This window comes from Podarcis filfolensis, assembly GCF_964270895.1.
Source record: "Podarcis filfolensis genome assembly, chromosome: 1".
Classification (NCBI taxonomy): domain Eukaryota; kingdom Metazoa; phylum Chordata; class Lepidosauria; order Squamata; family Lacertidae; genus Podarcis; species Podarcis filfolensis.
Window position 1 is genome coordinate 7,076,082 of NC_139604.1, and position 14,789 is coordinate 7,090,870.

Here is a 14,789-nt window from a genome sequence, read left to right on the forward strand (position 1 = left end):
GGCCAACTACCTAAAGCTGCCTTTTGAAAATGTCTGCAGTGTGGCAGATTTTTTTAAAAAACAAACACATTTACAAGAACAACGTGGTGGTGGCTTCACCAATTAAATGGGCTCTTGGAAGGAAACTCATCTCATTCACAAATCTGAGGATATTCTTGGTTCCCCATACACACTTCCCCCCACCCCATGCATTTGTATAGAACTGTAGAGTTGGAAGGTATCCCAAGGGTCTCCTAGTCCACATAGCTGTCAACTTTTCCCTTTTCTTGCAAGGAATCCTATTCAAAATCAGGGAATTTCCCTTTAAAAAAGGGAAACGTTGACAGCTATGCCTAGTCCAACCTCCTGCAGTGCAGGAATCCTAGTCTATGGAACTGAATGTAAAATCAAAATTGTGTCTCATGTTTACTTCTGTTTTGTTTCAGGGAGAAAGGGGGAAACCTGGCCTTCCTGGTGAAAAAGGAGATGCTGGAGAACCTGTAAGTTGCTGTTATTTGACTGGGAAATAATCAAGTAAAATAAAACTTTGTTTAGGGAAACCTATTGAGAAACCTTCTTTGGGTACTGTGAAGGCTGATTCATGCTATTTACACATTTGTTCAGATAACCACCATAATTTATTTTTTAAAATTTTAAATCTGAAGATCTCAGGGCAATTCACAACATAAAAATACAAAATAAGAACACAAATTATGAAGCCAGATTATGAAGGGAAGATTTATTTATAAAAATCAAAGGCCCTCATTTGTCATTGCATCTTCTGTAGCAATGCCCTTGCATACCCTTCTGAAGGTCGCTGAATGGAGCCCAGGCAGATAAAAATGCAAGTACCAAAGACACTTCAAGCGAGAGACTGTACACAAGTGTTTATATGCTAATGTTAGAAGCCTCTGAGCCAAGAAGGGTGAAGTGAAGTGCACTGATATATTGCATAAATGAAACCTGGTGGAATGGAGAGAACCAGTGGGACATAGCTAACTCAGTATATAAGCTCTACAGGAAGGGCAGAGAAGGATGTACCAGAGGTGGTGTCGCTCTGTACATCAAAGGGAGCAGCCAGCAAGCTAGATATCCCAAGAGAGGAAGACTGCTCTACAGAATCATTGTGGGTGGTGATATTGACGGTCCGTGAGTGAAGCGATTTCCCCTGACCCTGGGGGGAGTTTACAAAGCTAATTACCCTCAGTCATCTTTGTTTATTCCTTTGCCAGTGGTCTCCGGTTGCCATGGGAGCTACTCCATTAAGGCAATCGGATCCAGAAGCCTCAACCCAGAACCTCACCTTAAGTGGGGCCTAGCATGAGACAGCCAGACTTGAGAGCCATTGGTGGATCTTTCCCTCTGCTGCTCCTTGGCCCTCATGAGGGTTTCTCTGCCCGTTAAGTAAGATTAGCAAGAGACCTCAACCAGGATTAGGCTACATTGAGTCACCCCACCCCTATAGTTCTAGCCCTTAAACTTACATCTCTTTTTTGCCAGGTGTTGGCCAAGAAGCTAACAGTAAAATATTCTACCCTCAGATTTATTTATTTGTTGCCTGCCTTTGGGGATCCACCTCTTTCAAAGTACAAACAAGGCAGGGTTATTCAGTCCTCTTTGGGATACAATTTGCTAACAGGGTGGAGAGTGTGTGTGTGTGTGTGTGTGTGTGTGTGTGTGTGTGTGTGTGTGTATTCCTTGTTCCCTCCTCTTTAAAAAACCAAACCAAACCTGGGTACTTTTAGTTTGGGAGGTGGCGAGTTTCTCCCACATCTCCAAAGGGATGGTTACTCATATTGTTTGTTTTTAGTTTGGAAGATCAGGAAACAGCACTTCATTCATTTAAAATTTTCCCTTTGGTTTCATTTTCATGCACTCATTAGGTAGGGGTTTTTTCCTTGGGTTTTCATTCTTATTTTAGTGGGGAGATTGAATGCCTTCCCTGGCTGTCCAAAAAACTAATTAAATTTCCACCAGCCAGTTAACCAGTTAGAGGTTTCGGGGCATGATCAGAGCTGCAGACCCACAAGAGCTTCCCCTTCTCATCCACGAAGGGAGAAACATCCCAGGCAAAGGCGTCTCTTTCACAAAGCTTTTAGAGTTGGCTGACTGCTGGTTTTATAAGCCAGACTGCTGTTGGCATTTTTATTCACTCAGCTGTTTGGACTGTATGTAATGAGTGTTGCTTTTCTTTTAGTTTCCTTTGTAGCTAATCACCTTGTGGATCGAAAGTGGGGTACAAATAGTTTTATGTATTTAAACAGTAAATTAAATACACTGGGAGTCATCAAGTGAAGACAGGATTCTAAAGGCAGTTAGAATGCCTCATTTCTATATCCCTGTATATTTTCTGAGCAAAGAATGTGTGTTGCAACATACTTTCACCACAGTTAGGGCTCGTTTACATTCCGCTTCTTCCGTGCCTAGAGACCACGGGGCTGGGTGCCTTTCCACTTGTCCCATGCTTTCTAGGGATGAATCCAAGTGGTTTTGCCTTTGCACTGCTGGTTTCCCTGGGAAAACCCACTCTAGTGCTGAATTGGAGCAAATGTCAATCTGCAAAAACCCAACGGACGTTTGCTTCAAATTCAGCAGCAAAGGTTGGGTTTTCCCAGGCGAAAATGGTGGGATGAACCCTTAGAATGGCTGCTTATCTTCACCCACAATGGCATACACAGAGTACATTAAAAGTTATAGAATGCTATTAATGTACAATCTTTCGTGTCCTGCCCATCATAGTAAAATTGCTTTTGCTTAAAAATCTTCAGATACTAGTGCATATGACAACAGATGTCTGATTACTTTGTGCGAAGTGGTTTGTGACTTTTCTTATTATTACTTTATTCTAGGGGAAGCAAGGTGACCCAGGACCCATTGGTTACCAAGGCATGAAGGTATACTGTTGGTTAACGGATTGCTTAATTTGACGTTCTATAGTTAAATTTTGTCTCATTTCTTCATTTTGTAATGTGTTTTTCCCCCTTGTCCTCTTTAGGGAGAAAAAGGTACCCGAGGTGACAAGGTGAGTGTGCCATTGATTAACAGTGCAACCCTACAGAAGGCAAAGAGCCTGCTCATAATAATATAAAAAATCCAAAATGGTCCATCAAGTCCACTCACCCTCATGGTGCCACAGTGTTGCTGGTGTCAAGGACCCGGAGAAGAATCCCAGGATCGGCCTCCTGTCCTGATGGGCGGAGCCAGTGAAAGCCCACGCTGCCTATCAAGAGCCAGATCCTAGCCTGCACCCAAGATTGACGAATGGAGGTGCAGCCTCGGCCAGGGGGTGGATGGAGCTGATGGAGCAGAAGGGCTTCCCTCCCGTCTGTGCCCTGGCCATTTAAACAACCCTTACTTGGAGCTCTTACCTGTTCAGCTTTTACTAGGACCAAAATATCACAAAATAGTTAGCACAGTATACAGCACAGTCCTGGCCATGAGCATCCATATATAAGTAGCAATTTGGGGTTGAATACAAAGGGGTTTGTTTTGCTTTTTGTCAGAACCAAAACAATTAAATTATGCTTTTGTTGGCTATAGATATGTCAGTGGTGATGGGTGGGAACTGAAATATTTTGTAAGTTTCCACTTACCCATCTTTTTTTTAATGAGAGAACAATCTCTCCACAGTTAGCGAGGGGATTCCTAGACTGTGGTCTGAGGGCACATGATAAAGATGCCTTGCTGGATTTAAGCAGGTTTGGATCTGATCAGTGCCAGGATAAAAAGCCACCTGGGATACAAATGAAAATAATAATAAATATACATTCCCCCCTGGTTGGTTAGGTGATCAGTGAGGCACATTTCAGTAGCCGGTACCACAAACTAAATCTTCTTCTCATCCACAGGGCTCAAGAGGTGCAAAAGGAGCCAAGGTATGTATTGGGGTTTTTTTTTGGGGGGGGGGAATGGATGCTACTTGGAAAGTTATGCTGGAGACAAGAAACATTGATTTTACATTTTTGGCATTTTTTCTCCTTTCAGGGGGAGAAAGGCAGGCGTGGCATCGATGGTTTAGATGGCAAGAAGGTATGGTTAATATTTTCATGCACAGGGCACAATCTCTATGTTTTTCCTAACAAAGAAACGTATGTAAGTCAGAGCAAATGTGCATGAAAAATATTTGCAGCAGGGCCTGAAAAGGCTCATTCCAAGAAAATCACCACTAAATGTGTAATGGTAAGAAGAACAGAGATGCAGAAGCGCATCCAAGCGCTTAGAGGGGAAATCACCAAATGCTTAAGCTGGAATGCTGGAATGAGCAACTCAGATCTTTTTAGACTGCATTAAAGCTGTGTACACATTACCAACATAAAACGTGGCTGGGTTGTTATTTTTCTGGGTTGAGGCAGAAGCTGGTTTGTGGGGAAATGCACCACAACACAGGATGGATTCAGGGCAGATATGGAGTCAGGTTAATGTCATGGGCACTTTCCAGACCAGGAGTGGGAGTCCACCGTTTGCAGAGCAGTTGGGGCTGCCTAAGTCTGAAGAACTGTTTGCTGTGTATCAAAGCCAGTTGCTTCCATTATTATTATTTTTTAAAAGCTCGCTGATTTAGTTTCTTTGGATAATTTCACTTTCTGTGAATTCTATATAGTAGCCTGTTGCATGCTGCTGATCACAGGAAGAAGCAACAACAATGTCAGGTTATCAATCTGGGCAACTTTTCTTTCCTTACAGGGTGAACAAGGATTTCATGGGTTACCAGGATGCAAAGGATCCCCAGGATTTGATGTACGTAGGTTCAACATATTAGAACTGGTAGCAGCAGAGATCTGAGTCTCCAATAGTGGATGCAGGTTTTTAGATAGAGGGACATATTTTATGTGTTTTTATCTTATGCTGGTCTACTGCAGCTGAGAGGATGAGTATGTGCACCCTCTACTTCTGCAGTTGCCTTATTGCCTATCTAGCATGTTTTATTTATGTAAGGTAAAGGTAAAGGGACCCCTGACCATTAGGTCCAGGCGTGGCTGACTCTGGGGTTGCGGCGCTCATCTCGCTTTACTGGCCGAGGGAGCCGGCATACAGCTTCCGGGTCATGTGGCCAGCATGACTAAGCCGCTTCTGGCGAACCAGAGCAGCGCATGGAAACGCCGTTTCCCTTCCCGCCAGAGCGGTACCTATTTATCTACTTGCCCTTTGACATGCTTTCAAACTGCTAGGTTGGCAGGAGCAGGGGCCGAGCAACGGGAGCTCACGCCGTCGTGGGGATTCGAACCGCCGACGTTCTGATCGGCAAGTCCTAGGCTCTGTGGTTTAACCCACAGCGCCACCCGTGTCCCTTTTATTTATGTATGTAGGTGCTTTTACCTTATGCTAGTCTATGACCATAATAAATATTTGGATTGGATTGGATTGGATATAGGTGCACTCCTAGAGTCAGTGTGAGCAGCAGAATCTCACAAGTGGTGGAGAAAGTGCAACATGGGAAAGTCTGAAATGCAGTGCTGGGAGATTGAAGGAGGCTGTGGCAAGGCATGTACCTGAGAGGGACAGTTGGATCCCAGTGAAAAATCAGCCCCTACCCTTGATGAGGATCATTGCAATATGTTAACATTTATCTTTGTTTCCCACATACACTGATTGCAACTTGGTTTCAAACAGGGCTTACAAGGACCTCCTGGGCCAAAAGGGGATCTAGGTCCATATGGACCCAAAGGAAGAAAGGTGAATAATAATCTGTTTTCTTTTTTATGGCTTGGAGCAGTATAGCTATCTATTTAGGTCAGGGAACAGTTCTATGCTGAAAGCCAGGGGGAAATTGAACATGAACATTTCACCACACTTGCAGAACAAGGCTTGGGGAAGAGGCCTAGTGAGCTGCACTGTTCCTGGCTGTTGTTTTGCTAGGGCGACTTTGATTCTGGGCTGCATCAATAGGAGTATAGCATCTAGATCAAGGGAAGTAATAGTGCCACTGTATTCTGCTGTAGTCAGACCTCACCTGGAGTACTGTGTCCAGTTCTGGGCACCACAGTTCAAGAAGGACACTGACAAACTGGAACGTGTCCAGAGGAGGGCAACCAAAATGGTCAAAGGCCTGGAAACGATGCCTTATGAGGAACGGCTAAGGGAGCTGGGCATGTTCAGCCTGGAGAAGAGGAGGTTAAGGGGTGATATGATAGCCATGTTCCAATATATAAAAGGATGTCACATAGAGGAGGGAGAAAGGTTGTTTTCTGCTGCTCCAGAGAAGCGGACACGGAGCAATGGATCCAAACTACAAGAAAGAAGATTCCACCTAAACATTAGGAAGAACTTCCTGACAGTAAGAGCTGTTCGACAGTGGAATTTGCTGCCAAGGAGTGTGGTGGAGTCTCTTTCTTTGGAGGTCTTTAAGCAGAGGCTTGACAACCATATGTCAGGAGTGCTCTGATGGTGTTTCCTGCTTGGCAGGGGGTTGGACTCGATGGCCCTTGTGGTCTCTTCCAACTCTATGATTCTATGATTCTATTCTATGATTCTATGATTGCCTAAAATGATCGTGCACCCTTTATCTTCTTCTTTTTTTTTTTTTTTTTTTTTGCAAAAGAAGTGTGATCAACATCGTGGTGTGGAAAAACAATCTTATTGCAGCAAAATTTATGTTGTATTGAGGCTTCAGGTTTTCCTAGCGACACCTTTTCAAGAATGCACTGAGACTTGCAGTGAAGCAAAAAAAGGAAAATGTTGGTTATCATGAGTTCCTGCACTTTGGAACTCCCTGTCTGTTGAGATCAGGCAGGTGCCTTCACTGTGCTCTTTTCAGCACCCGCTTAAAACATTCCTGTTTAGACAAACCTACCCAGCTGTTTAAAAAGTTGAGGTAATTTTAATCTGTTTTAATATTTTAACTTGTGTATATTTTAAAGTAGGGTTGTATTTTTTCTTGATTTTACTGTTTTATCTTTTGTAAACTGCATTGAGGGTTTTTTTAACAACTAAGAGGTATGTAAATTTTATGAAATAATAAATAAATAAATAAAGCTGTGAAGATGACTTGAGACAGTCACACCTAGTCCCCAAATCTTCACGCTTTCCCCTCACAGGATATTTTCCATACTTTAGTGAAGATTAATAGATTCTAGACATGTGTTTCTTTGGAGCATTTGTGACAAAGAGGGATAAAAAAAATTGGTAGTAAGATAACCTTCCACTCTACATGGTTGACATTCTGTGTCATCCAAATACCCAAATAATCGCCTACCACAAACTTTGGTCTGGTTGGTTAACGCCATGGAAGTGGCTCAGAGAAGCTTATATAGTGTTGCAGAAAGATACAGGGACAGTATCTGCGGGATTAAACCATGATACTTTAAGAATGGTTGCATGGAAGGGAACTGTAACACACATGCTTCAATTGCTGCCCCGTTTTGGAGGGACATTTAACACTGTATCTCTCAAATAAAATGAACTGCTGGAGGACCAATATACTCACTCTACAAAAATGGGTGTTCTTCTGTCCACTTTTGTGAAAACCACTATACCACACTGACTCTCTAAGGTGGCAGGTCTTGAGGTCCTGTATACACACTGGTCACCATCGTACATAAGGGATTAGAGCCAAGTTATCAAGAATGATCAATCCAGGGGGGGGCTTGCATACACTTCCCTTTCCTCTGGTGTTTCCAGGTAGATGGCCACACTTTAAAGCTCTGTGTCCAAATCCCAACCCCACAACCTGAGCTTTCCCTGCTCTTTAAAGCTTAACCAGGGCAAATGGCAGTTTGTGGGAAATGTGAATTTGTGTTTTCTCTGATGGAACACTGAAGTGTGCGTTTTTGTGGGGAAAGTTCTGGGGCAAAACAAAAATGTTCAGACACAGGGCTTTTAAGCAGAGACTTATGCCTGAAAGAGTGGGACAAAAGGTCATAGAATCATAGAATCATAGAGTTGGAAGAGACCACAAGGGCCATCGAGTCCAAGGTAAGTGTGGATAAGCCCAGAATCTAGGTTTCCCAGGATACTTGTGAACAGGACTAGGAAGAAATTCTCCCATCACTGCTGATTACTGAACATTGGTTCTTTCCAGCTTGGGGTCTACTGTTGTTCCTCTGAAAGTTCTTGAACTCTTGATCAAGGCTGGTGCCTGCACTCTGGGGCAGATCAAAATTATGCACATGCTTACAGATTATAACTTAAAAACTGGACTATTGAATTTAAAATAGTGAGTCATATTTAGTTTCACAATTTTGTTTTGTGTCTGGCTTTATTTCCTTCAAGGGAGAGCCTGGGCTTAGTGGAAGACCAGGCAGGACAGGAAACTCTGGAAGTCCTGGAGATAAGGTAAGGTTGAAGACATGGCCTGTAGACTATCACTCAGTTCTTTTCCATACTGCAATGATGTCCTCAATGTCTCTGTTACCTACACACTCTCTTTGCAAGGAGTCAGTTAAGGTGAAAAGGAGCATGGTGTTCACCATGCTTAGTTTTCCCCACAAGTTCATGAAAGAAGAGCCATCTGGCAGTGAAACAACAATCCCTTCGCATTTGAGAAGATCTGTCTTTCTACCCAGCTCTGATATGTGTTCTAAATGTCTATGGAGTTAGCATAGTCAGATACCTGCTGAGACCCATGGCTCAGCTCAAGTATATTTCTGCCTGGGGCCCATTGGCTTCTGCTGTTCCCTGTTGCTGCCCAAAGGTGACGGTGGGCCAGAGAGCAAGCAGGGGTAATGAGAAAGGGGAGAAGAGGAAGTTGCCTCACTCTTCTCCCTCCCTCTGAGATATTATGAAGATTGGGACCCTGGGCCCTAAAATGGTGGGCTGCAAGAGCAGCGAAGACTGGGAGGGAGAGCAGCACTGACATCTGCTGCCTGCCCACTCAGTTACTTGCAGAGGCCCAGAGAGAAAGGGGCAAGGGCCATCTTGCCTGAAAACCTTTAATTTGGCTTAAGTCGCCTTACTGGCCAAAGTGGGGTCCCAGAGAGAGAGGATGAATTGTTCTCTCTAAAGGAGGCCGTGCTTTTATCTTCATAACAAAATTCAGTAGCAGCCATTTTCCTTCAAGCTTTGGCTTCCAACCTGCTTTCATTTTTCATATGATTCATCCATATGAAGAAACACCTGAAAGAACAAGACTGTGGAAGATTAGCAACTAAATAAAAGATACCCTCCCAATATACCACTTTTTCAAATTTTGCCTGCGTAAGCGAATATGTCAATTTTGAATGACAACCCCAAAGAAGACCATCTTGTTTTGGCAGATATATCCGTTTCTGTTGTTGAGATCAACTCTTGTCATGTGGCACACAGCTGGTGCCTGAGCTCCCAGTCACTTATTTTGGAATCCTTTCATTTTAATGTGCTTATTTCTTGTCTCGCATGTGTTTGTTTAGGGACCGCCTGGAGAGTCCGGAGCGCCTGGAGAGAAAGGAGAAATGGGAGATGAGGTAGACATGTAAAAATTCTCCATTGTCTAAATGACCAGATCGCTACACAGATTGGTTTCAACATTTCTTTCCTATTCTTATAGGGAAATCCTGGCCCAGATGGCCCCACGGGAGACAGGGTAAGGCTACTGTTTTCATTACAGGGGAAGTATGCCTGTTGGCTAGAGTAACCAACAATAGGAGGACTCGAGGCACCGATTTTGAGTAATCCTCTGAAAACCCATCATAGCAGTGGTTGAGACATGGAGGGCTGATTAGAACCCATGGGGATGACCTGGCACAGAATGCAGCGACCTGTGAAGTGCTGCAGCAAAGAACCTTCTTCAACTCCTGGCTCCAACCATGTCACTGGAGGTTCTGGTGGCCTCAGTGGCTAGGAGTGCTTGTTTCCTACTCTGGTAGGTTTGCCAGCTACAGTCCTTTTGGGTCAGGGATTACTTGACCACAGCACTCTGGCAATGTCCAGACTGAACTATTGGAATGTGCTCTGCACAGGGCTGCCCTTGAAGTTGCCACAAATGTTTCAACTGGTCCAAAATGCAGCAGAGACATTATTGGCTGGGGTTCCATTCAGAACTCACATAATCCCCATTCTAAAACAGCTGCATTGGCTGCCAGTTTGTTTCTGGGCCCAGTTCAAGGTGTTCACATGAGTGCTAAAGCCCTCAGTGACCACCTAAGAGATTCTTTCAGGAGTTAAGGGACAGTCTTCGTAGTTTCTTATAGGTTTGGGGGTGGCAGAATGGGAGAAGGCATTTTCTGTAGCAGCACCTAAGCTGTGGAATTTCCTCCTCTCAAAGGTGAGTGTTGCATAGTTTTTGTCATGTCCTGAAGACACACCTCTTTGACACCTGAGATACAACAGCAACAACAACAATGGCAAAACAAAATAAAGCGGAGGAAACCCATTTTAAAAGCCTCATGGAATGAAAGAAAGCTTTGGCCTGCCACCAGAATGGTCAACAGAGTGCACTCCCAGGGTAAAAGTGTGCACTCCAGAGAAACCACATACAAGGTGCCACAACCAAGAATGTCTTCTTCCCTGCTGCTCTGGGCTGCCTGAGGAATTGAGCATTGCCATCATTATTATCTTTTTATGAGGTTGATAAGTCACAGCTGTCCCAGGAGATCTCCCCCTGTCCCCAACATGTTCTCAACTACCTTCTCAATGGGCTTTTGAGGACAAGCTCTTATACTACCTTCCCCACTCAGTTCTGCCAGATGAGAGAAAACCACAACACAGTTGCCTTGTCATGTAGCCATCAGATAACAAAGCTGACTGCTATGGCTGCCAGTCAAATTCATAGCTGAATCTTCTTCTTGTTGTTGTTGTTGTTTAGTCATTTAGTCGTATCCGACTCTTCATCACCCCATGGACCAGAGCACGCCAGGCACTTCTGTCTTCCACTGCCTCCCGCAGTTTGGTCAAACTCATGCTGGTAGCTTCGAAGACACTATCCAACCATCTCGTCCTCTGTCGTCCCCTTCTCCTTGTGCCCTCCATCTTTCCCAACATCAGGGTCTTTTCCAGGGAGTCTTCTCTTCTCATGAGGTGGCCAAAGTATTGGAGCCTCAGCTTCACGATCTGTCCTTCCAGTGAGCACTCAGGGCTGATTTCCTTCAGAATTGATAGGTTTGATCTTCTTGCAGTCCATGGGACTCTCAAGAGTCTCCTCCAGCACCATAATTCAAAAGCATCAATTCTTCGGCGATCAGCCTTCTTTATGGTCCAGCTCTCACTTCCATACATCGCTACTGGGAAAACCATAGCTTTTACTATACGGACCTTTGTTGGCAAGGTGATGTCTCTACTTTTTAATATGCTGTCTAGGTTTGTCATTGCTTTCCTCCCAAGAAGCAGGCATCTCTTAATTTCGTGGCTGCTGCCACCATCTGCAGTGATCATGGAGCCCAAGAAAGTAAAATCTCTCACTGCCTCCATTTCTTCCCCTTCTATTTGCCAGGAGGTGATGGGACCAGTGGCCATGATCTTCGTTTTTTTGATGTTGAGCTTCAGACCATATTTTGCGCTCTCCTCTTTCACCCTCAATAAAAGGTTCTTTAATTCCTCCTCACTTTCTGCCATCAAGGTTGTGTCATCTGCATATCTGAGGTTGTTGATATTTCTTCCGGCGATCTTAATTCCGGCTTGGGATTCATCCAGCCCCACCTTTCGCATGATGAATTCTGCATATAAGTTAAATAAGCAGGGAGACAATATACAGCCTTGCCGTACTCCTTTCCCAATTTTGAACCAATCAGTTGTTCCATATCCAGTTCTAACTGTAGCTTCTTGTCCCACATAGAGATTTCTCAGGAGACAGATGAGGTGATCAGGCACTCCCATTTCTTTAAGAACTTGCCATAGTTTGCTGTGGTCGACACAGTCAAAGGCTTTTGCATAGTCAATGAAGCAGAAGTAGATGTCTTTCTGGAACTCTCTATCTTTCTCCATAATCCAGCGCATGTTTGCAATTTGGTCTCTTGTTCCTCTGCCTCTTCTAAATCCATCTTGCACTTCTGGGAGTTCTTGGTCCACATACTGCTTGAGCCTTCCTTGTAGAATTTTAAGCATAACCTTGCTAGCGTGTGAAATGAGTGCAATTGTACGGTAGTTGGAGCATTCTTTAGCACTGCCCTTCTTTGGGATTGGGATGTAGACTGATCTTCTCCAGTCCTCTGGTCACTGCTGAGTTTTCCAAACTTGCTGGCATATTGAGTGTAGCACCTTAACAGCATCATCTTTTAAAATTTTAAATAGTTCAGCTGGAATACCATCACTTCCACTGGCCTTGTTATTTGCAGTGCTTTCTAAGGCCCATTTGACTTCACTCTCCAGGATATCTGGCTCAAGGTCAGCAACCACACTACCTGGGGTGTATGAGACATCCATATCTTTCTGGTATAATTCCTCTGTGTATTCTTGCCACCTCTTCTTGATGTCTTCTGCTTCTGTTAGGTCCTTACCACTTTTGTCCTTTATTATGGTAATCTTTGAACGAAATGTTCCTTTCATATCTCCAATTTTCTTGAACAGATCTCTGGTTGTTCCCATTCTGTTGTTTTCCTCTATTTCTTTGCATTGCTCGTTTAAGAAGGCCTTCTTGTCTCTCCTTGCTATTTTTTGGAAATCTGCATTCAATTTCCTGTATCTTTCTCTATCTCCCTCGCATTTTGCTTGCCTTCTCTACCCCGCTATTTGTAAGGCCTCATTGGACAGCCACTTTGCTTTCTTGCATTTCCTTTTCATTGGGATGGTTTTCGTTGCTGCCTCCTGTATAATGTTACGAGCCTCCATCCATAGTTCTTCAGGCACTCTGTCCAGCAAATCTAAATCTTTAAACCTGTTTGTCACTTCCACTGTGTATTCATAAGGGATTTGATTTAGATTGTATCTTACTTTTTATATATATATAGATATTTATTAAAGTTTCAAAAAAAGTTACAAAGAAAAAATTACAAAATGGAAAAAGGAAAAAAAAGAAAAAATACAAAAATAGAAAGAAATACAAAGTACAGAAAAATAAATAAAGAGCAGTTAAAAACAAATCAATCTTTTCATGTCATATATTTCATTTGCTTGTTTCCCTGACCTCCTCACACCTCCCTTTTTTGTATTCCAGTTCGATTAGTTAGTTCAGTGAACCCTTTCCCTCCTTGTGTTTATCTTGACCCTTTATCTTAATGTGTTATAACTTTACATTTTCACTTAATAACAATCCATTTTTACATACTCCTTTATAACATTGCTGCCAAAACCACTTAACTTCACTCCGACATCAATCTAACATTCCTTAATTTTGCAGTATTTGTCTAAGTAGTCTTTAAATTTCTTCCAATCTTCTTCCACCAACTCTTTTCCCTGGTCTCGGATTCTGCCAGTCATTTCCGCCAGTTCCATATAGTCCATAACCTTCATCTGCCATTCTTCCAGGGTGGGTAAATATTGTGTCTTCCAATACTTCGCGATGAGATTTAGATTGTATCTTACCGGCCCAGTGGGTTTTCCTACTTTCTTCACTTTAAGCTTGAATTTTGCTATAAGAAGCTGATGATCTGAGCCACAGTCAGCTCCAGGTCTTGTTTTTGCTGACTGTATAGAGCTTCTCCATCTTTGGCTGCAGAGAATATAATCAATCTGATTTCGATGCTGCCCATCTGGTGATGTCCATGTGTAGAGTCGTCTCTTGTGTTGTTGGAAAAGAGTGTTTGTGAATCTAGCTGAATCTAGTGTACTACAATTCTAGCTGAATCTAGCTGAATCTAGTGTACTACAATTTCCTCATCTCTGACATGTCCTTTATCACACAGGGTGCAAATGGAGAAAGAGGGCCACTAGGGAACCCTGGTACCCGTGGACCAAGAGGAGAAAAGGTAAATAAGCAAATCCCGAAATAATATTTCAGTAGAGCTTGTTGTCTTTCCACTCACTGCCTTATTCAATCTCAAGCATGCAACGAAGCTGTCCAAGCTGTGCCAGGCAGAGAGGTCTGCTATTCTAGCTGGATTTGTTTTCGTCCTTAAATGGGGCCACTTGAAGTTCTGTGGCAGTCCCTGGCATTTTACCCTTCCCATGAGCAATGTCACAACGATCATGTGCCCTGTTCCTGCCTTGTGGCTTGAAGCAAGTGCAGACCACCACAGCTTTAGCAGCCCTCAATTGCCAGTTCATAAGCTCTGGTCTCCAGCAGTGGTCTACTGCCTTCCCTCTCCTCCTGCCAGGGCTGCATCAGAGCAAGGTATGAAAAATGTGTGTTTGTTCAGTGCAGGACTTCCTCAAGGGGCCTTGTATCCCTTCCAAGACTGTGCTTCCTACCATACGTGTCGTTGCCCAAATAGCCGTATAACATCAGGTGCAGCATAATGGGGTAGAGAAGAGGGAGGGAGCCACTGACCCGTGGATGCAGCGTGGCCCTCCAGGTCTCTCCGTTTGGCTGCAAGGCCTTTTTCAGGAAAGCACACCCTCCTGCCCCACAGCTGGCATCATACATGACATCAGGTGTGGGGCAGGTAAAGGCAGGGCTCCACAGGAACAACCCAGAGCTTACAGCTTCTGGATATTCCTTTGATCCAGGTGTGCTCTGCTCATCCATCAGCCAATGCGCAGTAGTCTGTCTAATAGAAGAAAGGCACAAATATATCTTTAGAGCCGGCAAATGTAGTTGTCATTTGTGATATTCACAAGTTGCACGAGGCATGAAGACGGCTACATAATGTAAAGATTCAAGCAAACTTTGTATGAGATGCGGAATAAAGTGCAAAGCTGTAGAGTGGTTTGGGTCAAACATTGCTGAAGTGCTTGAACATCTAAAAAAAGCCTTTTCCTTTTGCTTCCTAAATTACCCATTTCTATTAAAACCTGTTTATGTACTGAATTTCTTACAGCTCTGTTGGCTTGGAGGATCTGCATGACTCACTGGGGAGTTCCTGGAT

The 14,789-nt window shown here is 43.6% G+C and overlaps 1 protein-coding gene across 1 annotated transcript in view; it reads left to right on the forward strand.

Annotated features, from left to right (window-relative positions):
- Window positions 1-14,789, forward strand: part of COL6A1 (collagen type VI alpha 1 chain) — a 44,187-nt gene that overhangs the window by 14,181 nt on the left and 15,217 nt on the right. Inside the window, exons 9-19 of the mRNA XM_083629656.1 lie at window positions 426-479; window positions 2,829-2,873; window positions 2,975-3,001; window positions 3,828-3,854; window positions 3,964-4,008; window positions 4,663-4,716; window positions 5,590-5,652; window positions 8,188-8,250; window positions 9,303-9,356; window positions 9,440-9,475; window positions 13,668-13,730. Of these exons, the coding sequence (XP_083485782.1) occupies window positions 426-479; window positions 2,829-2,873; window positions 2,975-3,001; window positions 3,828-3,854; window positions 3,964-4,008; window positions 4,663-4,716; window positions 5,590-5,652; window positions 8,188-8,250; window positions 9,303-9,356; window positions 9,440-9,475; window positions 13,668-13,730 (531 nt within the window). The remainder of the gene's footprint in view (window positions 1-425; window positions 480-2,828; window positions 2,874-2,974; window positions 3,002-3,827; window positions 3,855-3,963; window positions 4,009-4,662; window positions 4,717-5,589; window positions 5,653-8,187; window positions 8,251-9,302; window positions 9,357-9,439; window positions 9,476-13,667; window positions 13,731-14,789) is intronic.